Source organism: Manis pentadactyla, chromosome 14 (genome assembly GCF_030020395.1).
Source record: "Manis pentadactyla isolate mManPen7 chromosome 14, mManPen7.hap1, whole genome shotgun sequence".
In the NCBI taxonomy this organism is placed as follows: Eukaryota; Metazoa; Chordata; class Mammalia; order Pholidota; family Manidae; genus Manis; species Manis pentadactyla.
In genome coordinates, this window is record NC_080032.1 from 41,190,173 (window position 1) to 41,215,426 (window position 25,254).

At 38.9% G+C, this 25,254-nt stretch overlaps 1 protein-coding gene across 6 annotated transcripts in view; it reads left to right on the forward strand.

The window, feature by feature from the left end:
- The window catches only part of NEK10 (NIMA related kinase 10), a 208,377-nt gene that overhangs the window by 117,897 nt on the left and 65,226 nt on the right, over nucleotides 1-25,254 (forward strand). For all 6 annotated transcript variants that reach the window (XM_057492430.1, XM_057492431.1, XM_036886203.2 and 3 more), the window contains exons 24-28: nucleotides 1,688-1,817; nucleotides 2,350-2,420; nucleotides 9,762-9,975; nucleotides 24,390-24,573; nucleotides 24,677-24,763. In XM_057492430.1, coding sequence (XP_057348413.1) covers nucleotides 1,688-1,817; nucleotides 2,350-2,420; nucleotides 9,762-9,975; nucleotides 24,390-24,573; nucleotides 24,677-24,763 — 686 coding nt within the window. The remainder of the gene's footprint in view (nucleotides 1-1,687; nucleotides 1,818-2,349; nucleotides 2,421-9,761; nucleotides 9,976-24,389; nucleotides 24,574-24,676; nucleotides 24,764-25,254) is intronic.

Below are 25,254 nucleotides of genomic sequence, written 5' to 3' on the forward strand. Positions count from 1 at the left end.
CTCACCATCCAGCAGGAAAGCATGGACTCAGTTACCTGGTTGTGCTCATAAACTTCTGAAGAGCAGGAAGAGAGAGCAAACCCCAGTGAGTAAGTACTTTTAAAGTCTCTCCTCACAGCCACTTTTGCTGATGTCGTCTTGGCCAAAACAAGACACATGGTCAACCCCGGGTTCCAGGGGTAGAGAAATAGACTCCATGTCTTGATGGGAGGACCTGCAAAGCCACAGTGCACAGGGGCGTGCCTGAGGAAGCAAGAAGAGTTTGTGTGCTAGTGAGGAGGAGGAGGGGGTGGAATGATGAGAAAAAGGAACTGTGTTCTATTCTTACTATTGTTTTCCCCCACAGTGAGCAATTATCTTTTGAGAAAAAAATGAAGGCTGTCCTCTCAGGAAGTCCAGATGCTGGCTGTTGAGAGTGAAAGCTCCCAGGGAACAGGAAATGGGGAAGGGCCCTGAGGGGAAACGGTGGGACACTCAGCATCTGACCATGAGCTTTTGGAAGTATGAAACACATCTTCTCACCCGTGAGAAATTTGTCTGTGGGAAGCCAAGGACATTTTTTCTGTTGAGGACATTATTTCTTGTTAAGGCATTTTAAATGTGAGCAGATGACCAGGCGATAGCAGAGGATGCTTTTTATATATAACACAGAACTGAATCATCAAACTACTTAGTTTGGGGTATGTAGGTATTGAGTGCCTTTGGCTCTTTACTGAATTTCATTCTACAAATGTTAGAGGAAACTTCTATTAGTCCAAAATATCCAAGTGAACTTCACTCCTCTCCACAAAGGAAATATCAAACATATATACCCCCACAGCTTTATTTCATTTAAAGGCTGACAGCTTCCTTGTCCAGATTGGAAACAACAATTTCAGAAGAGATGAACTCAACAGATGTTCTTATTTCCTGCAACATATTTAAATATGGTCTTCCCCCATAAAAGGAAGGGAGTTGTATCCATCAGTTTTTCCCATAATAATGCTCCATAACAAATCACCACAAAATATCTAGCATTCCGCAATAAGCATTATTTTCAGACTCGCAGGTCTGTGGGTCTTCTGGGCTGGTTCTCCTTCAGGCTGCAGGCTTGTGCATTGTCTGGAGCAAATCTGTTCTGCATGTCTTATGCTGGGACAGCATCTACTGGGGTGTGTTCTTCTCTTGGTAATGGACAGAAGCTCCTAGAGGGACAAACAGAGGCACTCAATACCTGTTAAGACTAAGACTGTGGCCTGGTGCACTGTTGCTCCCACATCCCACTGGTCATAGCAAGACAGACAATCAAAACCAAAGACAGGAGCCAGCAATGACCACTGCCTACCAAGAGGCCACAGAAAGGGTGGAATGAACAAAATCTCCAAAATAGTAAAGAGCTGGGGCCTACAGTTCCATCTACCACAGAGGGGTGATTGTTTCTAGAAATAAAAACTTCTTTGGACACTTATAGGTGATGCTTATGTAGCTCATTGATACTTACTGCTAAACTGGCGTTGCTCAACTGTGCTTCTTGATTGATCTGTGTCTGGGAGAATTCAAAGATACTTTTTCATATGTTTACTTGAAAAGTGATGAAGAGTTCCAAGTATTTTTTTCTCATATATTCAGCTGTATCTTGGAAATTGGACTTCTTTCTGTGCCATCTTCTCCCTTCTCCAGCATCTATTAACATCTTATTCTCATGCAGCCCTGAGGTACTGAAGAGTGAGCCGTATGGGGAGAAGGCTGACGTCTGGGCAGCAGGCTGCATCCTTTACCAGATGGCGACTCTGCACCCCCCCTTCTACAGCACCAACATGCTCTCCCTTGCTACAAAAGTAAGCAATGTTGGCAGACAAAATGGCCTTGTGTTGCTGAAACACCATTCCTCTTCTTCTTAACTAGAACCTTTGTGATTGTTTATGAAATTGTCAATTTGAAGCAGGCATTGCTTTATTCCACATGATCCAGTTCATTTTTTCCCCTTCCTTCTAAATATACATCATGTATTGTGACACATTTTCCCCCATAACTGTGTTTGTTTAGCATAGAAATTTATAAAAATAAATATACCAACTAACTTTGTTTTGGACTACCCACAAGTCGAGCATATTATACTATCCTACACATGATTTATTACAAATCTGAGGTTTACTTTTACTCAGGTTGAAGAATACTATTCCATGTTCAAGAACTTGGTGTTTGATTGGTGTTAACTTTTAATTTGTTGGGGTGCTTTTATTTCTGATTAAAATAGGTGCACAAAGTTCTGATGCATATTGAGTGACTCTCATGTTGCAGCAAAGTGTTATCACTCAAAGATCTCAGTGGTCGCTTTCTCCCATCACTCTAGTCTGCTTTTTTTTGCAGATAGTGGAGGCGGTATATGACCCAGTGCCAGAAGGTGTCTACTCTGAAAAAGTGACTGATACCATCAGCAGGTAATTAGTCTCACAGCTTCAAACCTATAGAGATTATCAAGAAATGTCTAATTTCTCTATCAACTCTCTATGTAAATATTCATGAACAAGAGGCTCCCAAATAATCCATCTAGAAGAATGTTTGTGCATCATCAGTAATACTGACCTAAGTCACTGAGTGTCCAAGAGGAAGTAGTATGTTCCCTTGAAATGTTGTGCAACCATGAGAATGATTACTCAGAAGGCTTTGTATCAACCAGTAAAATGAGCATGAGAAGAGGCTAAGTAAGACAAACAGGATGTAAGGCTATTTATAACTATGACAAAAAAATGGGAAAATATGCATGGATGTGGAAAAAGGCTGGACAAACACTTAGGAAACTGAAAAAGGCCATGTTAGATAATATTGCAAGCATTTTCTCATTTCTATTTTTAAATTGGTCATGTTATGTTATATAATAATTTGTCAGAGTCAGACAGAAAGGCATGACCCCACTATCAATACATTAGGAACTCAACAAAAGCCATTATCCTGTTGCAGTTGCAATGTTCTCCCCTCTGTGACAGCTGTGTCCCTTAGACCCATGCCTGCCCTTCCCCCTTTCCCTCTGCTCCCTCTGCTCCAGCCCCAGGCCTGGAACTGTCTCCCCTCTGATGCACGCATGGCACAGGCCCTCACTCCTTTGGGTCTCTGCTGAGATGTCCTGCTGTCAGGGAGCCCACCCTGAGGCCCCCACAGCCACTTGGCCCTATCTTGGCCCCGCACCTGCCTTTTAAAGCTCACTGCTCCCATTCCCTTAACATGTTACACATGTGCATGCAGACTTGTTTTTTTTTATTGCCTGTCTCTTCCCTACCAGCATGAAAACTCCACAAGGGCAGGGGCCTCGGCGATAGAGCCCGTAGCTATTTGGTGCCCAGAGCAATGCCTGGTACAAAACAGACTCTTAACAAATCCTGGTTGTATGAGTAAATGACTCGTTTATCTGGCTGCTCATTATTACGGGACCATCTTAAGCATGTGAGTTGATTCAAGATCACTTCTCTGCCCGTTGAGCTGAGTCAAGTCCTTATTATTGGCATAGAAATCCTGGAGTCAGGTAGAATCTTTATCCATCCCCCTGCCCCCTGCCCAGTTCCCTTAAAACTTGGTTCTGCATCTATCCTGGCACTTAGCACCACCTTGATGGATTATACCAGTTGTATTCCCAAGACTGTGCCCTTTGCCTTTGTGTTCTTCTGCCAACTGATAGTTTTGCATTAATAGTACTGCTTACGTGTTTGTAGGATTGTGTTATGAATCTCTCGTTGTTCTGCACAATGCTGCCCTGCAGTACTAAGAGCTTCAGGCCCAGCTGGGGCTGAGTTTTACTAACCGCAGAGTCTGGACAAACAATTTGACCATTTTTTCTGCATCTCTGTTTCCATATCCAGTAAAATGGGTATGGTAATAGTACCAACCTCATCAGGCTGGTGTGATGGTTACACAAAGTAACAGATGCAAGTCACTTAGCAAAGAGCTTGGCAAATGGTAAATCTTGAGCAACATCGACAATGATCATTGTTAATACCGAGGGAAACGAGCCAGAATTCCTTTCTAAATCATCTGACTTCTGCATGTAGCGGATCATGCTCTGTCGCTAATGAATCCAGACGGATGTATTTAAATTGCTCATCTCCATGATTTGTTCCTTTTCTCTGCTATTTGTTTTCTGTAAAGTGCCTTAAAAACTCAGAAAGTCTCCAGAGATGCCAAGACAAGAGTACCAGGTTTACTCATCTGATCTCTCCTTTTTATAGGTAGTTGAGCCACAAAGATCAGGGGAGGGGTAGTACAGGTAAATAAGACATTATTCTGATTTTGTGTCATCTGGCAAATAGGACCATCATTTGCCTCTGACAGACCCCCTGGGTACTTGGTATCTATGCCTCTTGAGGCTGAGAGGTTAGTGGAGGAGTCAGATACCAACATTATCACGTAAAGGTTAAGAGCAGCAGCATGTTCCAGAATGGACTGGGTTCCAATCTGGGCTCTCACCCACTTTAACCTTCCCAAGCCCCACTTTTCTCAGCTGTGAGGTATGGGCAGCGATTGTAACTACTCATGGGTTTGTTTGGAGCCTTGATGGGAATAGCGCTTCTGAGGCTCTTAGCATAGGACCTGGCGTGTAGTGAGCCCTCAATAAAATCAGGTATTGTAATTAATAATAGTATTATTATTTATGAAATTAAGCATATAAAACAAATAATGATAAATTCGATGATGGATGGTAAAGGGGACAGTGAGAGATGATGGAAGGACTCGCCCTAGTCTGGGGATTCAGGAAAAGTTCCCATCAAGAAAGGCCCTGTGGTCTGACATCTGAGCCATCACTAAATCTCAAATCATGAGCTTAGTGGAGACAGCATTTAATAGACTAGTATCTGTGAAGGCTTTCCTGAGTACAGGGCTCGTTAAGTTTGTGGAACAGAAATTGAAGATGTAGCATGTTAAGGACAAGAACAGCCCGGGAGTGACCAGGGCCTGGGGAGGCTGCCTGGAGTCAGATCAGCTAGGTCCGCTAGGCTACATTGAGGGTTTGGAGGTTTTATCTTGAATTTTGGGCAATGTACTAAAAGTTTGTTAATAGGCTGAGATAGAGTGGGAAAGTTCCTCAGCCAAGACCACTCTGGCTGCCCTACGGGGAGCAGAAGGAGGGAGTGGGAGTGTGAGGGAGAGGCAGGCCCCGCTGTTTGCAGGGTGATGGGAGCTCTGACCACAGTGGCGGTGGGGCTGATGGAGGGAAGCAGGTTGTTTCTACCGTCAGTTGGAAGTTGAGTCAACAAGTTTTGGAATATAATCACATGAGGATTAAAAAATACTTCTGTTGATTGAGAACATGGAGTGACTCTGAAAATAGGAAAACAATTGGGTTTATTTTGTGGAACTTCAGAAAATGGGGACATGAGCATGGTGGAGTGGAAGTTCTGGGGAGGCCAAGGTCAGCTCAGCATTAGGAAGCGGGTGAGGATTAGCGATCCCGTGGTGGGGCAGACTGCTGGATGGGCAGCGACTTGTCACCAGAATGTTTAAAAGGATGAAGGATCACTGTTAGGAGACTCCAGGTTAAATTTTTGAGAGCACATGAATTCAAAATACTAAGATGCCATAATGACTAAGAACTGACAGTTTAATTTTATAATTGACTGTAAATTAAGATTGCAGCATGCATTCTGTAACAGATGTTGTTTTCATTTAAAGTTACTCAGGACTCATTGTCTGTGTTCATATCACAAATAAAGTTGTAGGAAAATTTGACATAAAACCAAAATCAGTCATGAGTTGTGTGCAATTACATATTTAATTTGCTTTGGATTTCTAGTCTTTACAAATTAAATTCCAAAAGAATTAGGGAAGAAATTCAATTTCCTATTTTCTCAGTTCCTGTTTTCTTCAGGAAATTGATGCATAGGGTAAAAAAACACAAACGTGTTCTTACTGATCATTTATGAGTCAACAAATCAGGCTCAGGTCCAATCACTTCTAATGTGATAGAGCCTTTGAAATATAAGGCTGGGATGGGAAAGTTCACTAGACTCATTCTAAATCTTAAAGTAGGTGTTGTTTCTAATCGTATATATCTTCTTCTGCTTTACTCTCTTCTCATTTTTGCTTTCCACATCTTGTCAGGTAGGGCTCACATCGTTTGCATTTCTAATATGCAGGACGTTTTCCTTTTCCCTGTTTGTTCATGTGGTGGACAAGCGCATTTTGTGATTGGAATGAATAACTTAGCAACCAAGAAGAGTTCGGGGCAGAAAATAAATACATTTTGTTGCTCTGCCCGGTACCAGCATTACTATTTTTACCTTCCAGTACATTGTTAAGAGAGTATTGTCTGTTTACTTTTTAAAAAGGAGGAACATTTCCTTTTATGCACAAAATATTCCAGTTGCTTTACTTTTCTCTAGCTGTGCCTGGTTACATAAGCTGTCTGGTGCTTTGTTTCAGAGGCCATCAGACCAACAAAGTTAATGGTTTTAGCTAGTTCTAAGGACAAGTGGATCTTTACATTTCTTTACCCTACTTTCAACTCTTTGTTTCCTGTTTAAAAAAAAATTTAAGTAAATTTGACATGTTACATTTTGTACGTTTGAGGTTACCAAGTGCATATACAGGGTGTTACTTTGAGAGTGAACCAAATCTAAATTTTGGCTCATCATAGCTATATAGTTAAAATGACTTTCTAAATTAACTTCCGTAACTCAATGAGGATATGTTGAAACTCAGAGCTATCCAATGTTTTTTTTTTATTATGACACTTTCTCAATTAGATAAAATTTTTTATTACTTTCACATACTTCCAGATGGGCAGTCAAATACTGTGGGTGCACTTTACGTTACCAGTGTTGTCATTTCCCCAAAGAGGACTTCTACTCAGCGAAGGCTGCTAGTACTCTTATCGAAAAGTCCCCACCTAAAGGCTCAGCTATCTTTAGTTCTGATCAACAACAGAGGCACTGTTAACTAACGTTTGGGTTTCCATTGGTGAAATTTCTGGTTTATTAATTGGCATATGGGTGTTGTAAATAAGCTTTCATTGGTGAAGTTGGTCCTATTCATGAACAATGGATTGGATTGGCTAAGACAGTTAGCTTTTGAAGTACAGATTTTTCCACACAATGAATTGGTTAAATTTATTCCTAGGTATTTTATTCTTTTAGATGAAATTGTAAAGTTGATTATTTTTTAAATTTATCTTTCTGCTAGTTTTTTATTAGTATATAGAAATGTAGCAGCTTTCTATATATTGATTTTGTATCCTGCAGCTTTCTGAATTCATTTATTGGTTCTAATAGATTTTTGATGGAATCTTTAAGGTTTTCTATATATTATCATGTCATATGCAAGTAGTGACAATTTTACTTCTTTCTTTCCAATTTTGATGATATTTATTCTTTTTCTTGGTTTGGAACATCATGGTTCTATATTTGTCTCAAGGTACTTTTTTCTAATTTCTTCTTTGATTTCTTCATTGACTCCTTTGCTGTTTGGTAGCATGTTGTTTAGCCTCCACATGTTTGTGTTTTTTCCAGGTTTCTTGTAATTGACTTCTATTTCATGCCATTATGGATGGCAGAGTGCTTGGTATGATCTCAATCTTGAATTTATTGAGACTTATTTTGAGGCTGAATATGTGATTTATCCTAGTGAATATTCAATGTACACTTGAAAAGTATGTATATTCTGTAGTTTTTTAATGAAATGTTCAGTATATATCTATTAAGCCCATTGGTCTAACATGTCATTTAAGGCTATCATAATGTGTCATTATTTGTCTTTTGGATGAAAAAGAAAAAGCTCAGGTCATAATTCAACTGCTATTATTATCTTGCATCAGTGTAAATAACGGTAGACAAAGAATTTCATCTAATGCACTAATGAAAAGCTTGGATGCTTTTTTTTATTCTTCTTCTGACATGGCACTCATAATTAACAATAGGTCAACCAATCATTTTTTTTTTTATCAGCTTTAGTCCCTCTTGCCAACTGAGGCCAAATGAGGAAACTGATTTATTTACATAGTAAAATTTATCAACTTTGCTTCTTTTGTGATTTTGAGCAAAAATAAGAAACTTGACTACAAATATGTCATTGCCACACAAGTCAGCTTCACTTGCCTATGACCTTCACAGGGCTTCCACACTCAAAAAGTCCTGTGCTTGGAGTTTAAGGCTCTGGTTTTGAAGTCATGAAATTTGTAATAATTTTATATCTGAATTTATGTTTTGGAAGTGAATTCTGATGGGACAAGGGTCATGGGTCATGTGTGTTTCACGTTTGGAGCCTCACCTCATACATGGTTCCTCTAGCTCCCTGCCTCCATGAAATAGATTCTCAACCATCTTCTCCTAGCTTCCTTGGCTTCTGGATAGCCTCCAGTTCCATCCCTTTGTTCTCATTCCATCATTGTTGCTGTCATCTACCTAGCATGGCATTTGGATGTATCAGCAGGAGGGACCTGTGTTTCACTTTTACCATGCTCCCCAACTGGGGTGGGGATATGATCAGTACACATAACGTGGTGGGGGGCATGGGGAAGGCAGTATAGCACAGAGAAGACAAGTAGTGACTCTACAGCATCTTACTATGCTGATGGACAGTTACTGTAATGGGGTATGTGGTGGGGACTTGAGAATGGGGGGAATCTAGTAACTACAATATTGCTCAAGTGATTTTATATTAATGACACCAAAAAAAATGCGAAAAAAGAAAAAGGATGAAATGACAAAACATAAAATGTCTTAAAATCTGGTTAAGATGAGTATATTTTATTCATGGTTAATAAACTCAATAAGGAAGAGTAATTAGCAAATTAGCAAGTGTAAGTCTTATTTTGACTTCTGTTGTGGAAAATAATTGCAGGTAATAATTCTTAAATTTTACCTGGAGACATCAGTATAGGTGAAAGTTGTATTTACTATGGGTTCTGAATCAAATACAAGATGTGAAAATTAGATTTTTGACTCAAATTCAAAACAAGTAAAATTTTATTGAGATGTACATATGACTTAGTGAAGTTAGAGAATTTAAAGTAAAAAAAAAAAATAGAGAAAACATTACAGTGAGGGCCAAAAGGTTTTAAAAAGCATGCCAACCAATGATTTTGATCATTGGTTCCATGGGTATCTGGAGTAGCCTCTCTGAGTGTTCAGTTGTGACATGAATGATACTCCCCTTAGCAGGCTGATTGATATTTCCTACCTCCAATATCACAGAAAATATTAGCATGAAGTTGACCGAATTAGCTGCTTAAAAAATTGCTATTAATATCTTAAACTTCTCAGTAACTGGGTTACATTTTATTTTTATGACTTCATGTTTTTTTATAAGACTTTCACTAGTAAAGTTGTGTTCATACTGCCATTGTACAGCTGGAAAGGCCAATAAGTTGTTGCTTCCCAGAAACCTTCCTTCCTTTTGGTGCCTCAGAGTCGATCATCAGTTCCTGTATCCTTGTGATCTCTCTGTTTTACTGACCAGTGAGTTGGCAGTGATTTTAGAAAATAACCAGTTCACCGAGGAAACCAATTTTCATGCGTCTTCTGAGACCTGAGGAGCAGCTTTATGCTCAGCCAGTAACCTTTGCCTCCCAGCCCAAATGCAAAGACAACATGCTGTTTCCCTTTCCCTCCCATACATTCCAAATGCCTTCCAAGAAGTCTTGGATTCAAAAGTATACTTGATGTTCTTTTTACCCCAGTTTCTCTTGGGTGCAGACACTGTGGTAGACAACAGTGGAGGTTAACCTTGACCGTGCACACACCCTGGCCTGGCCCCAACATTCACAAGGCGGCTGTAATTAGCTTCTCTTGTCTTAGGTGCCTCACTCCTGATGCAGAAACCCGCGCAGATATTGTAGAAGTCAGCTCGATGATATCAGATGTCATGATGAAGTATTTAGACAACTTGTCTACATCCCAGCTGGCCTTAGAGAAGAAGCTGGAGCGGGAACGGAGGCGCACACAGAGGTATTTTATGGAAGCCAACCGGAACTCCATCACGTGTCACCGCGAACTGGCTTTGCTGTCTCACGTAAGTGTGTCTTCCAGTTTCTTCACGATGACCTCTAATAGTCTGTCTGAAGTTGTTCATGCTTGTCTTAAGGAAAATAATCATCTTAAGATAGGAAAATATTAATTGCTACATGAAATATTTCACATATTTGCATCCATTTCTAGATCTTATAAGAAAAATTAAAATGTCATTAGTACTGACTTCCTATAGAATTAACTCATAATTTATTGTATATACAAAACCAGAGTTATCAGAATGATTTCTTAGCAGTTCTTCAAGTTTACATTGTATTCTTTATATAAATAGAAGTAAATGAATTCATATATTTTACTTCTTCAGCAATCTGATTTGGAGAATATGGATGAAAATGTTCATGTGTTAGTGATGAAAAGGGAAAAACATTTGCCTTAAAACATTTTATTAGTCTGTGTCATTGCTTTCATTATTGTTTGTGGTGATAATGTATTGCCATACTTCAAGTCCGAATATGTTCTTTTATTTTTCTTGCCAGTAACCTTTAAATTATTTTGATATTTCAGTTTATTTCTGAACATAGCTTGAGAAAGGGATGTCAAAGCTGCAAATTTCCAATGTGCAAGTGACTGTGCCCATGATGCTATTATTACTATATCTTATTTTCCTTCCCTTTTGCCTTTGTTGTATAATGACCCATGATCCATCCTTCACTTATGCTCTGGATTCCTCTGCACAGGGACCTAGCAAAGGGCCCCTCAAGCTGACAAATGGTTCTTTTCTTTTTTCCTGGTGGGGCCCAAGGCAATAGGGATGTAACACCCATTCCTGATCAAGGTACCTGGTCTTAAATTCCTTTCCAGACCCTAAGGACCTGCTCTGCCTTAGCTGAGAAAATTAGGAAAGAAGTTGGTTTCAAAGAAGAGGCAGTTTTGATTTCTTGAATAACAGAGTTTCTAGTGAATACCTTTCCTTTTAGAAGGAAAGAACTACTGTTTGGTGGGTTTTTCTTGACACACTTAAAATCCAGAAGTTGAAGATTCAATGTAGTGTCTTTTTTTGGGTGGGGCAGCCCTGTCATCTTCATTGCCTTAAATGCAGAGCCCAGCTGTAATTTCACAGAACAATCCATGGCAATTACATAAGGCCTCGGTTTATGTTTAGGAGCATATAACTTGGAGTTATAGCTCTTGCTGAATGCCTTTATTTAATAATATACTCTATACACAGAGTTAGAGGTCACACTGCTTGCTATTTTACTATGAGACTTCAACTTTGTAAAAACTAGGCAACAATGACAAACACATCATCCTAGGATGTCATGTTGCATCTACAGTGTAGTATTCCCAATAAACTAAAATGCAAGAGATTTAGCCATTTCTATATATCTTAAGTATTTGGGACTTTCTATTAAGTTCTGCACTGTAAAGCTACTTGGCCAATTTCCAGTTGAATATAAAAGAGTCAGTTCATATTAGATCCATGCATCTAATGTGGGAGGCAGGGTTGACTTAGTTTAAAATCTAATGGCAGAAATCCTCTTATCTTTAGCAAAACACCTTGGGAAGGAGCATTTTATTTATTTATTTAATTTTACTTCTCAGATTTTTCTTAAGTTTAGTGTGGGAAATTTCACACATTTACGAAAGTAAGAGAGTGCTTCATGTGCCCATCCCCTAGCTTTAACAATTTGCTACTTTGGACCAATCATGCATCATCTCTATGCTCACCCACTACCCCCTCCCTGCCATTATCAGATCATTTTGAAACAAATCCAAGATTCTGCAACATTTCCTCTATTGATATTTCAATATGTATTTGGGGGTCATTTTAACTGTAGAAATCTAGCTCTCAGGCCATAACCAGGTAAAACAAGGGGAGAGATCTAAGGTTCTAGAGGTTGTGTACGCATCGTAAATTGGGGGGAAAAATATTGTCTTGCGCATTGAATAGGATTGAATAAATTAATGTTTGAACATACTATGCAAATTAGTGGCATAAAATGGTAAGATGGCATTAATCATATGAAATGAGCAACACTTATATTAGAAGAATAGTTTGTTGATACAAACTTGAAAATCTAGTACTAACTGGCCCATTAGTACCAAACCCAGAATCCAAATATTAAATCCATATATGTTATTCACACAGTTAATGAATATATATTGAACACCAGCTACTTAGCCAGCCTTAATGCCCTCATGGAGTATTCAGTCTTATTGGAACTATAAGGAAGGGCTTTACTTCAAAGCAAAGTTTATATTACTATTTTGTAAAGCCATGAAATAGCTCTCCTCTTGTACTATTTTAAGAATACTGATAATTTTTCATCTCTAGATTAATCAAATGTTAACTAAAAGGAAAAAAATGCAACTTTATTAAAAAACTGAGAAGGATATATGATTACATTTTATCAGAAGGCAGCATGCAGGTAATTGGCATTATCCTCAGTGGGTAGCAATTATTATTTTTAAAGCTTACATCTACATGATTGCTCATAGAAAAATTATAGGAGTAAAATTTTATGTCTTTTTTCCTAAGGCAGCCTTACAGTACTAAGATTATTTCATTTCAAATATAGTGGAATGCTCTCCCAGAGAGCTTAATATCAATAATGCAATTACACAATCCAATGATAAATAATAGTCAAAGAAGAGAGAAATTAATGGGTTCAGTAGAAGTTTTGAATTCCCAGCACCAATAAGGAGATCCACTGTGAATTACTGAAACTTTGCAAATTAGTGGGTAAGCAAACAATTGATAAGAAACATTAATGATTCCTGTCTCATGGGGTGTATGTTATTTACTTTCACACGTTAGCTTGCTTTTAATTATGACAATTTTCATATCAGGCTAGTAAAGACAAGTTTTAATATATGCTTCAAAAGGACAGAAAAGTCTTCACTAATAAAGTTCACCCCTGTGTACTGTGGTTTTGCCTCTTTGAAAGAGAGGCAAGACTTCCTTTTAAAGAATGTTAGGTTTTCTTATTATTATAATTCAAAGCAACAGAGCCCAGGATGGTAAGAATCAAGCAGAGAAAAATAAGGTGTAATTTTTATTTAAATGTGTAAGAGCAAATGCCTATTGTTAGGGTTTTGTGGCAGTGTAATAGTGCAAATCATGATTGATATTTTGGCACCATACACAACACATTAAGTATGAAGAGTAATTACACTGTAGGTATAATCTTACATTCCAGATGGAAAAATTGGTTACAGGCATTTCTAAAGATCGTGCTGCAAGATCTTCACCACCAAATACAAGGATGAGAGTTAAAAAAAAAACCCCACCTGGAAAATCTGAATAATCAGTGGAAAACTTCAGTTTCATTCAGATTGCTGGGATACTATAGCTCCAGCCTTACACTAGCATTAACACTGGTAAATAAAGTATATTTCTGTGTACAAGTGGAGCAGAGCCAAATGTTCCAGGGAAACTGAAAAAAGGAGTCAGAGAGAAGCGTGTTCTTGCAGTGTGAATTTGCAAGAATTTTCCACTTCTTTTCTAATATTTGGCAGATATTTTTATCCTTGCCACTCCTTGTTTTAAAGCTGAATGATGATTTCTTTTTACTGGTTTAGTGAGGTCATTGTGTTTGGAGAACTGCTTTCACATCCATAAACCTTTCAAGGAACAACACAAAGAGAAAAAATTAAAAATGTGTGCAGTCTGTAATTAATAATGGAAGAATGAGGATTTGTTGAATGTCTTTTGAATGTAAGACATTGTGCTTCCTATTGTGAAGGTTATAAATAATTATAAACAATGATCTCAGATGTGAAGTAACTTGTGCAGTCTACTGGGGAAGCCAAGACGTATATACGGAAGGAAATTTGGGGGAAATAAAAGAGATACGTGGGTGATAGAGGTCATGGAGCCTCCCACAGCAAGCAGGGTAAGATGAGCCCTGAAAACTGGTAAGGAGGTCACTCTTGAATGGAAAAGAATAGCAGACGTGTAGGGACTCCAGACATGCCAGCTTAGCTGATCCAGGACCAAGACTTTGGAAGTGGTATTGTTTCATGCTTTAATTTAATAGGCAAGAAAAAGGCAAACAAAGAGAAGTTAAGAAACTTACCCAAGGTCACCATGCTAGTTTGCAGCAGACCTAGGACTGAAAGTTGGGTCTCCCAATTTAGTCTGAAGTCTCGGAAAGCAACCCTGTAGCTGGCAGAAGTTTGTGAACACCTAGTCATGGCGTCTGGTTCAGTCCTGGGGAGGGAGGACTAAAACCCTGAATATCTCCAAAGTGCATCAACCAAATTATCAAAGTAATGGCTAATTCTTTCTTATGATTCATGTCCTTTCTTGAATAAATTTATTTTGCTGTGGTTTCCACTACATTCCTCTGTTCTGGTTCCCATCTTAGCCTCTCTGAACACTCTTTCTTATTTTCCCTTCTAATCACGGTCTCTTAAATGTAGAAGTTCTGCTTTTCTTCTTGTTCTTCCCTTGAGTAAGCTCCATGCATCTCCATGGCTTTTCATTTCACATGAATTTGGGTAAAAATTGGTTGTGCAAAATGAGGACTTAATTTTCTATAATCATATATCATTTGTTTTGAACCCTGTTTTTTGCTGATGGCAGAAAATGGTGGGGTTAGCCATTATCCCTTATATTAATCTCTGAAGTCTAAACATTTTTCTCCCATTTCAAGGGTTGCCTTCCTCTACTTGCTTCTGCTGACTTTAGATGAGTTGAACCCATCTCTGTGCCTTTGGGATACCCCCCTTGGCATCCTTGGTTTGAACTGTCTTCTCTGCCCCCCATGCAGTGATAACCTGGTGAACTCACCAGCCAGCACCAAAACCATCTTCTACACCCCCACTGTGGCACCCAGGAGCTTCAGATTCCCATCCATGTCCCACACAGTCCATGGGGAACTACCTGGGAGTGGGGGATACTGTATCAGCCCCACCAGCTCAGATACCTTCTTCACCCTTTCCTACTCTTCTATCCCAGGTGCCAGTCATGTTGGCCATGCAACAAATACTTATTGAGTACCTATTAGGTCTTAGGCACTATTCCAGGGTACCACAGTGAGCACAGGGTGTTGACCCTCATGGGCCTTATATTAAATCCCCATATCAACCATGTAGTCTATAGTGTCATGATGGTCATGAAGCTTCTCTGAACTTCAGTCTTTTCTGGCTGCACCTGGATTGGTCCCCCAAGTGCTCTGTGTGTTTCTACCAGCTGCCCTACTCCACTCCTGAGCTTCCCCTCTGTGGAGAGGGTGTGGGGAGGACAAGGATGCTTGCGCCTGCCTTCTCCTCTTCTGTCCTCCTATCAGGCTCCTTCTTTGAGCCTCCACTCTGCCATAACCTGCCCTTTCGTGATGTCCTTTCCTCTCCCCAGGTGTTTATTCAGGCCTTCCCGTGGGCTTGTAAGCCTCAGCCTCACGGCCTGGTCTCAACAGCAGAAGGGCTCTAGAAGGAAAAGTACACAAAATTTTCTAAGACAGCAGAATACACTGGGATGTGTTCTACAGCATAACTTCCACACCCTTTTTCTGAAGACCTCCAAAGCTACCTGTCTGATCTGAGCCTCTCCTGTGTGCCAGACCTAAATTTTGAACTGGACATTTCCTGTATGTCTGACAAATACCTCATCCTCAGCAAGTTCCACAGTGAATGGATTCCTTTCCCTTATCCCAGTCACATCCTACACCTCATCACATTAACTGGAACTCAGAATCTCGACTCCCACTTCAGTTCATTCTCCCTCAAATCCTGTATCCATTTCCTAGTAAGTGCTTAACCGATTCTGTCTTTGAAATGTCTGATGAATCTGTCTTATCCTTCAGTGTCATCATACTGCCCCACATGGGGTCATTGTAACATCCAACTCTCTTACCTCTAGTCCCTTCCACACCCCTGGTGGGGATTCAGCGTACTGCCTCTGTGCTGTCTGCATGGGTCACTAGGAAATGTGTGTGTGTGTGGAGAGGGAGTGTCAATTTTGTCCATCACAATGACTGTCATTTTGTTTGTCACTAGGGGCAGCAGCCAGGGATGCTAAGTTATGTCATGTGCAGTACAGTGCTACATGAAATATGTAAAGCAGAACCAGTAGGAGATACATACTAAGAGATTTATTGCAAGGAATTGGCCTATTTGATTGTTGGTGCTGGCTACGTAAGTCTAAAACCCGTTGGGCAGGCTGATAGGAAGGGCAGGGGCTGCAGCTGCCGTCCACGGAGGCCATCTCTTTTGCATTGCACAGAAGCCTCAGCTCTGCTTTGACAACCTTCCAAATGTTTGAGTCTGTTCCACCCAGGTTATTAAGGATCATCTTCCTCCTTTAGCCACCCTCAGTGTGCCTAGCAAGATGATCTTTCAAAAAATCACATCCGATCTTGATAAATTATCTCATGCTTAAGATGATGAGTACATGATAGGGAGTCTAGAAATTTACTCTAGGCTTTGGTGAATTGAAAAAAAAAAAGATTTCTATGAAAATCTGATACTGTGAAACTATTGAAATGTGGCACACATAGTTATGTTAAATTCCATCTATTAGGGGGCCAAAGCAGCTAGTTGAGCACCTATCAGCAAAGATTATTTTCTAAATAATCTTTCTAAACCTTTCACCATTTCACTTCTTCATTGTGAAATTCTTATTGTAGTTTTAATAAGTTGTGTATGTCCTTCACAAACTCTATGGACAGACATTTGATATTTTTCTTAAATTCTCAAATATCTTTAAAGTTGACCACTTAAGAACTGAGCATATATGCAAGCATCTGATTCTCATTTTCTTAGTGCAGATTTTTAAAAATGTTGTGCTGTTTATCTGAATGGCTTTTCTTTTATGTTGCCATATGTCATTTACAACTGCTGAGCAAGCCCCTAAAGGCATGTGTCTGTAATCCTCTGCTAAGAGATTAAATTAAGCCATGTAGAAAATGATGCATTTTAAAAGGACAATATTTTTCTGAACATCTTTGCTTTTATTGTCTGGTTAATTGGTGACTGAATTTCCCTCGAGGCTGTGAAAATGCAACCAATACTGATGCAGTAAAAGAGGAACCAGGAAAAACCATAACTTGTTTTAGAAACGTTCTGTTTAAAGAAAGTAAAACAATGCTTTATAGGCAGCCACATAGATGTATACACCTTATGTCCACCCACGAGCCCCCCTTTTTAATTGAGATATAACATTATTTGTTTATTGAGATATAATTTGCATCATTTATATTTAATTGCGTCGTCCAGCCATTCTTGCCATTTCTAACTCCCACCCAAAACCAGATTCAGAACATTTATATCACTCAGAAGTTTCCCTCCTGCCCTTTGTCATACAGTTCTCTGCCAACAGACAGACATGATTTCTGTCACTACAGATTACTTCTGCCTATTGTTTGGCTTAATATAACTCCAGCAGTATGGACTCTTTAGCATCCGGCTTCATTTGCATGATATGATGCCTGTGGGATTCATCCACGCTGTTGCATACAGCAGTCATTTCTTTATATTGCTAGAAAGTATAACATTGTATGAATATATCATAATTTATTCTCCTGATGATATTGTCTCCAGATTTGGGGTTTTATAAGCAAGACCAATATGAATCTTCTTGTATAAGTTTTCTTTTCAGATGTATTTTTATTTCTCTTAAGAAACACCTGGGAATAGTATTAATAGTATTTCAGTGTCTTAAGGTTGTTGCATATTTAACTTTAAAAGAAACTACCAAACATTCTCCAAAATTGTACTGTTTAGTACTCTCAGGAGCAATGCATGAGAGTTCCAATCATTCCACATTGTTGCAAACATTTGGGGTTTTCAGCCTATTAGAATTTTAGCCTTTGTAGTGGAAATAAAAGTATATCTCTTTGTGGTTTTAGTTTGTGTTTTCCTGATAACCAAGGATGTTGAGCACCTTTATATGTGCTTATTGTTCATTTGTTTTTCTCTCTGTGGTGTGTGAAGTGTTTATTCAAATCTTCAGCCATTATTTTATTGAATTATTTGTCTGTTTTTGTTGATTTGTAGTTCTTTGTGTATTACAGATATAACTGTTGTCAAACATAGGTGTTGTAAAGTTTTTTTCCCAAGTGTCTGACTCGACTATTTATTAAAGATATTTTTTGATGAGCAGAAAATGTTTTAAAGAATTTAATTTTGTTAAAGTCCAATTTAATTATTTAGTTTTTTGTTGTTGGTTGTGCTTTTTGCACCCTGTTAAAGAAATTGTTGCCCCTTCCAAGGTGCAAATATAGGATTCTTTTTAAAAAAATTATTTCTGATTATGGCTTTTTTTTAATAAAACATTTTCTGTGATCCATTTTGATTTTATTTGGTGTGTAGAATAATGAAGAAATTGAAATTTACCATTTTCCCATATGGGCATCTAGTTTTTCTACCATCATTTCTTAAAATGTCTAATCTTTCCTTGTTGATTTTATTAGGTCTCTGTTGAAAATCCGACAATATATATGTGGGTCTGCTTCTGATTCTGTTACACTGACTCATATGTCTACTTTTAGGCTAATATCACACTGTCTTGAATATTGTTGCTTTTTAATATGTCTTAAAATCAGGTTGTGTAAGGTTCTTCAATTTTGTTCTTGTCAAGTTTGACTTGGCTATTCTAGTTCTGTCTATTTCTTTACTATTCTAAGAATCAGTTTGTTAATTTCTTCAAAAAATCATGCTGCTATTTTTATTTCTATTGTTTGAACATGGAGAAGATCTTTGCAACACATTAAAAAGGTCAATCTTTTATTTCACTTATTCAACAAAATTTTTGAGCATCTGCTCTCTTTTGGGGACTATTCTAGTCTGATGTCATACCAGTAAACAGAACAGTCAAAGAACCTTCCCCCCTTCATAGTGGGGAAAGACAAATCATAGATAAATAAAAACATCTTCAAGTACTTTGAACAAAAATATAAGGAGGCAAGAGAAGCAAGTCATTGGGAGAGGTAGAGAGACAGGCTGTTTTAAAAAAGGGTGTCAGGGAAAGCCTCTATAATCACATGACATTGGAGCAGAAACCAGAATACTTTAAATAGGTGAGCTGTGCAAATATCTGGATGCTCAACATTGAGGGCATAGGGAACAGCAAGGCCAAATATCCTGAGGTGGGAGCATGCCTGTCAAGTTCAAGGAGTGAGCAAGGAGGCCTACATGGATGGACTGCAGAGAAGCAGGGGCACATGGCAGGAGATGAGGATGCTATATTCCACGTTACAGACTTAAGTGATGTATGAGTTTTGAGCAAGATGACATAATTTTTAAAGAGATATAGCTGGCTGCTGTGTAGGACCAGACTGCCAAGAGCCAAGCACAGAAGCAGGGAGATTGGTTAAGAGGAGCCTGCGGTGGACCAGGCAAAAAATGATGGTGGTTTTTATCTCTTTGTCTACTGGCACTTAATACGTTTGGTATTTTGATGTCATGTACTAAGTGTGCACTTTGACAAGAATTAGACCTTTCCCTATGTAATTCTGTATTAAAAGTGGAACAGTAAGTGGGATTCTAATTTGTGGGGTTTGTTTATATCGGTACCACCCATGTCCAATTCCATACTGTTTAATGCCTCAAGCATTGCTGGTTTCAATTGTCTTTCTTGTTTTTGATCAATCCAAATTAGAATGTCTTAAAACCTGATCACTTCATTTTCTGTGTCCTGTTTCTTCTGTGTGTTCAGTGGAATTACCTGACTCTGGCCTCTTTTGAAATGCTTTTGTATAATAGTATAATAGTAACATATACATCCAGTTGTTTTTGTATGTTAATCTGCAGTCTTGGAACAAAATGGTGGCCAGTAAATACTGATGGGGACCATATCTTCTGTATTTTTAATAAGTGATACTTTCAGATAATGACTGGTCTTCTCCTCATCTTTATTAGTATTGTTACTTCTAGAAAAACCTGCCTTTGATTTAGTAATAATAGAGAATTTATGGCAGTGAATCATTACCAAGCATGGTAAATTCAATACTGGAATTTTAAATTGAATAATAATTATCAATTCATTCTCTATTTAATTTAGTGTCAGTCCATTAATATGTACTTTTAAGAAGTTCTTATTAAGAGAGTGTCATGATAATGGTGGATCATCATTACATGTACCTAATTATATTAAGATAAAATATTTAGCTTTGTATGAATATTTTTAAGTAGTTCATAAGAAAACAATAATTAATATTAAACTTAAAGAGAAGATTTTTCTTTATTATATAATATTTATAAGTCTAGTAATTCACAGGGCCCAGATGCCAATTTTTCTGGTTTCATTTGAATTTATTATTCTTCTGCTTGGTATGTGGAGCATAGGAGAAGGGAAGTGCTTCAAAATTTCATAAATGAAATAGAAAGTGTTATCATCCAAACAGCTCTGAGGCTAAAAGATTCTCATCGACCGCAGTGAGGGGCCAGGGGCCAGGGGCCAGGCTTGCTCCACCAGCCCACCTCTCCGGGGCAGCCCCGCGCATCCCAGAGTGGGGCTTTGGCAAGGAGCCTCTCGCTGCACTTGCTGGAGTGGGCGGTCCACTCAGTGGCTGTGGCTTATGCGGACCTACGTGGCCCCTTCAGCCATCTGATCACACTGGCTGATTTTTTTTAATACTTTGAAATTTAGGGACCAAGTTTATGTATAATAATATGCAGTCAATGATGTGTCTCCTATTCTGAATTTTCTTTGTTCTATCATCCATGAAAAGCACGGAATGTGGTTTGCCATTAAAAAGAGCTCATCTCAGCCAGACGAATTTCTGTCAAAATTTATGTGTTTAAGGTCGTGGTTGTTCACTAAATAAATGGAAGAAACCAGGCAAAGATATAGCTCATATAGAATAGAATGTTTTAGGACAAAAGAAAGAGCACATTCTTTATGGTACTAAAGTAAAGCATCTACAGGGGTTAGCTGGTGTTATACTTTATATTTATTTCCTGTTATTCCTTTTCTCTCCCTATGAAACATTTTGAGCAATTTTATAAATTACACTAGTTTTAATAAAATAGGCTCTCTTAATTTTTTCCCTACTGTCGCAGTTAATTTGGGCAATGTCAGTCTGTTACTGTTAGAATTGCTATTCATCTGAAAATGTATTATGATCTGCTGCACACATAAAAAATTACATTATAATGAGCAAAACTGAGCTAAACATAACTGTGCCTATACAAGCACTGTGACAGGAAGTGTTTCCTATAATGGTGATGATTTACATATCAATGATAATTTCACTGTCTGATTTCCATTGTCTTCTCCTTGCTGCCATATTGATATAAAAAATGTGTCCATCCAGAGATGCAGAGGGAAAAACAATCCCTCTTCTACTCCTAGAGAAATCTTAAGTAATTAGAAAGTAAAAGAGGACAGCAGCCAAATTCTTTCCCTCAAGGCTGCACCTCTTTCCCCACTAATGCCCTTTGATAGGTTTATGCACTTGCTGGAGGCAACTTTTGAAAACATCTTAATGGCCTCAACTCTCAAACTAAAAATATCCAACCATTTCTGCCCTCAGCCAGGGCTTGCTGGGTTCCAGAGGCATATCGCCATTTGGGGCTGGTCATCTCAATACAGAGGAGGTTTATGACTTCTCAGAAGTACAAGGGGGAAGAAGGACGGGAGAAGTTTGCTTCTCCCCATCGGTGCATCACTGAATAGTCCCTTCAGCTCTGAGAGAAGCTTCACAATGTAGGATTCTGGATCAAGGGACAAGATGAAAAACAGAAGTTACAAAACCTACTCATCCTGTAAGGGAATTTATCTGCTTTTCTGGCCCTTCTCTTTCTTTGATCTCAACACAGCAACTACTTACTGAGCATTTGCTACGTGCACAGCGATGTGCAAGGCATGGAAGGGTTTGAAAGGGACCCAAGTAGTCCCTAATTCTTCAAGGAGTGAATTAGATAGTGAGTTGGATACTAAAATAGGCACAAGGAGAAACTCTGGAAATAATCACATGTGGAGAAAATGTGTCTACAGAGGCATATGGTTTATATCAAAATTCAAAAACTATATAGATTTTTTTAAAGCAAAAACTGCTGCAAGAGATTATAGAAATAGTGGTTTCAAACCAAAACAAACTATACACAATCATACCTTCCATGCTTACAGAGTCTGAGAAAGCCTCTCTCAGAATGTGGATTCCCCTTTATTGGAATGTCAACAAACACCCAATTTCCTGTAGATACAATTTTGGCATTTGCAAATGACTGTTGATTTGTAACCCATCTGGTACTTGGGTATTGGTTACAAGTCAAACCTCCTTAAGTCTGCAATTATCTGTATTGGGATTCACAGCTTCTCCTTAGTCTTCATTTGTCCAAAGAAAAATGTCTTCCTTTGATGTCTTATCCATTCCTGTTCTTAAGAGAAACAAAGCCTTTGCTAGTTTTAGAGGTATATGGATTCCAGCATATAATTGCATCCATGCAATAAAAAGTATGCTCAACTCAATTATCTCTCAGTTTTTTTCCAGCATTGATAACATTGACACATCTTGGATGTGTAGTCCTTATATGGTTTCAAATTCCAGTCATAGTCTTCAGAATAGGGTTATAATTTATTTAGGATAAAAGAGGTCATAAGGAGGAAAGAACCCTAAATTGAATGTGTATTTCTATGTAAATTTCAAATGGCTTCAGTTGAGGGTGGTTGGAGAAAGAGGGATCTGTGGGTTCATCCAGAAAAAGGAGGAAGGCACAGAGGTTCGGTGGGTTTTGCTGGAAAGCTTTGAACCTCAAAAGGAGCTCCTCGTTCTGGAATCAAGAACTGAGTGTAGACAGAATTGAAGCTGGCATTGGAAGCTCCTTATGAGCCTGAGGAATTGGAAAAAGTTCTGAGAAGCACATGTTCTGCTCTGCCAAAGGGTAGCCAAAACATTTCCATCTCAGGTTCTAAGGTAGCAGAGCAAGGTGAACCAGGAAGCAGGAAAGAACAATTCTAAGGGACAAATGCAGGAAGACTTTGAACATTGGATAGAGGATCAGCCAAAGGAAATTAAAATGCTCCTTCCACTGCATGTTAGCTTCAACAGGACAAGAAATATCTCCATGCATCTTGGTGAACCTTTGAGGAAAGGACTCTAAAAATTTTCAGGAAAAAGAGATAGCATGCAGAAATTTATTGGACAGTTTGCAATGCACAAAGTTATTTTTTGTCTTGTTTAGTAAATGCAAACACACGAAAGCTTTGGGAGATTTACTTTTAAGTCCAGTCACTCAATAAGGTCTTAGATTTTCTTCATCTACAAATTCTACCACCATTGAGTTTTTAGGAACCTGCCTTTGGAGGCTGTGTGTATCACTTTATTTTACTTTTAGAAAAAAGTATCTGGAAAACAAAACAAAACAAAATAAAACAAACTATGAACCTGTCTCTCTAGCAGGAATTGTTCATCACTGGGGACTTGCAGTCAAGAAGAGGAGGTTGACTTGTGCCTAAGCAATGTCTGACATACTTCATGAGTGGATTTTTTTTCCCCTTCAACAAATGTAGTCTTTTGCTTTCTTTTCATGCACCCCAACTATTATTTTTTCCTTTTTCACAGCCTTTCTTCCTTTGTCTTTTTGTCTCCTTCGTGTAATCTTAGGTTTCTCAGCACTGTTTGGTCTCCCACAGCCTAAGAAGGTTTTAAGCCCTTGCTGCAAACTGTTCCACCCAAAACTAAGTCCTTCAGTCTTAAGTACTGAGAATTCCTTGAGTAAAAAAACAAGGGGTACTTTACTTCTGAGTCATATGTAGTTCCTTCTCTGCTGTCTTTTTCTTAAAAAAATCGAAACTTCCAGCATTTAATAGGAGCGGTCTTTTTTTCCCCTCTATTTTTATTGAACCTCCAGACATAATTTTGCAGTTTTTAATAATATTGTCTAGAGAAATGCAGACTGTCATGAGCAGATGGTAACCTCAGGGCACTATGGGAACAGAAACACAGCAGTCTGAAGGAGGGTAGAGTAGCAGGAGGGTAGCTCTAGGGAGAGCGCTGGCACCAGGCAGTGGTGCAGAGTCCTAAGTGGTTCAGAAGTCCCCTCTGCACAGCTCTTCACCTTTCAGGGGACCTCACCTCTCTCCCTCTGTGGCCTTGCTGTGCCTGCCACTAATTTTCCTGAGCTCTGAAGAAACTAAGCCTTATTTATTCACTGTGGTGCTGAGACTATTTGACAGCAAATACTTTTAAGATAACCTAAAGGAGAGAAATTTCAGTTTCCTTGATACCTGTCTGTTCTCTAGCGCTGCATTTTCTTTCACAGGATTTCACAGACCTTTGTCACGGAGCCTCATGTCACATTCCTTTTTTTGTCCATTTGTAGCTAGCAGGCCTCCTTGTTTGTAGTTATAGACAAAATTAAATCTCTAGCAAAGGTTTAGGCAGAACTATGGATGCTGCTTCAGCACAAATACTTATAATAACATTGCAAGCATTTTAATGTATGTTCTAACCAGCTTTGTGTCTGCAGAAGGGAGGAAAGAAGGGGCTTGTAAAAATGAATTTCTCTCAGGACACCTTCGAGAAGGCGAGCCTGAGTAGCGTCAGCAGCGGAGCCTCCAGCCTGAAAAGCGAACTTGCAGAAAGTGCAGCCCTGCCCCCTGAAGGCTTCCAGGCCCCCTGCGGGAAGGAGGAAGACAGGGCCTGTGATGGAGTCCTGTCCGATGAGAACTTCAACTTGGAAAACATCGACAAAGGTATTTCTGGCAAAAGGATGGCAGGATGAATTATCCTCACGACGGCTTTCTGGGTCAAGACTCATTTGCTTTTTATCTTTATTTTTTTTCCATTAACGTGCAGACATATATTCAGAGCTGGATGATGAACTGGATGTTTCAGATAACTCGAGCAGCTCCGGGTCAAGCCCCTTGAAAGAGTCCACATTCAGTAAGCTTCCTTTACCATTAGTGGGATTCCGGGAGGGAGTGGTTTGGGAATCATACCGGGGTCAGGTAAGTGTGATACGGATAACACAGTGGTTGGTTTCCAGGTACGTATACATTCCTTGCCAATTAGGACAAGTGTGCCTGTCACTCTGACAGCCCAGAGCCCAGCCAGCACTGTGGTTTCCCTTTACCTCAGCCGTCAAATGAATCGTTGCACCATTTCTACCAGCAAATGCAGGTTCTACCTAGGGAGTAGAGACAACTAGTTCGGAGACAGACTAAATAACCAACCACAGGAATCGTGGAGTGTGGTGTTTTTTGAATCTGTTGTTTAGGGATTAGAAACCCGGAGAAGAAATTAGTCTTGATGTAGACTAAATTTTGTACAGTTTTATTCACATTAATGTAAAGGGATATGTTATATTTAAAACTCTAAAGTAAAATATATTAATTGTTTAGTACAATGAAAAAATACAGTATATAAATTCAGTC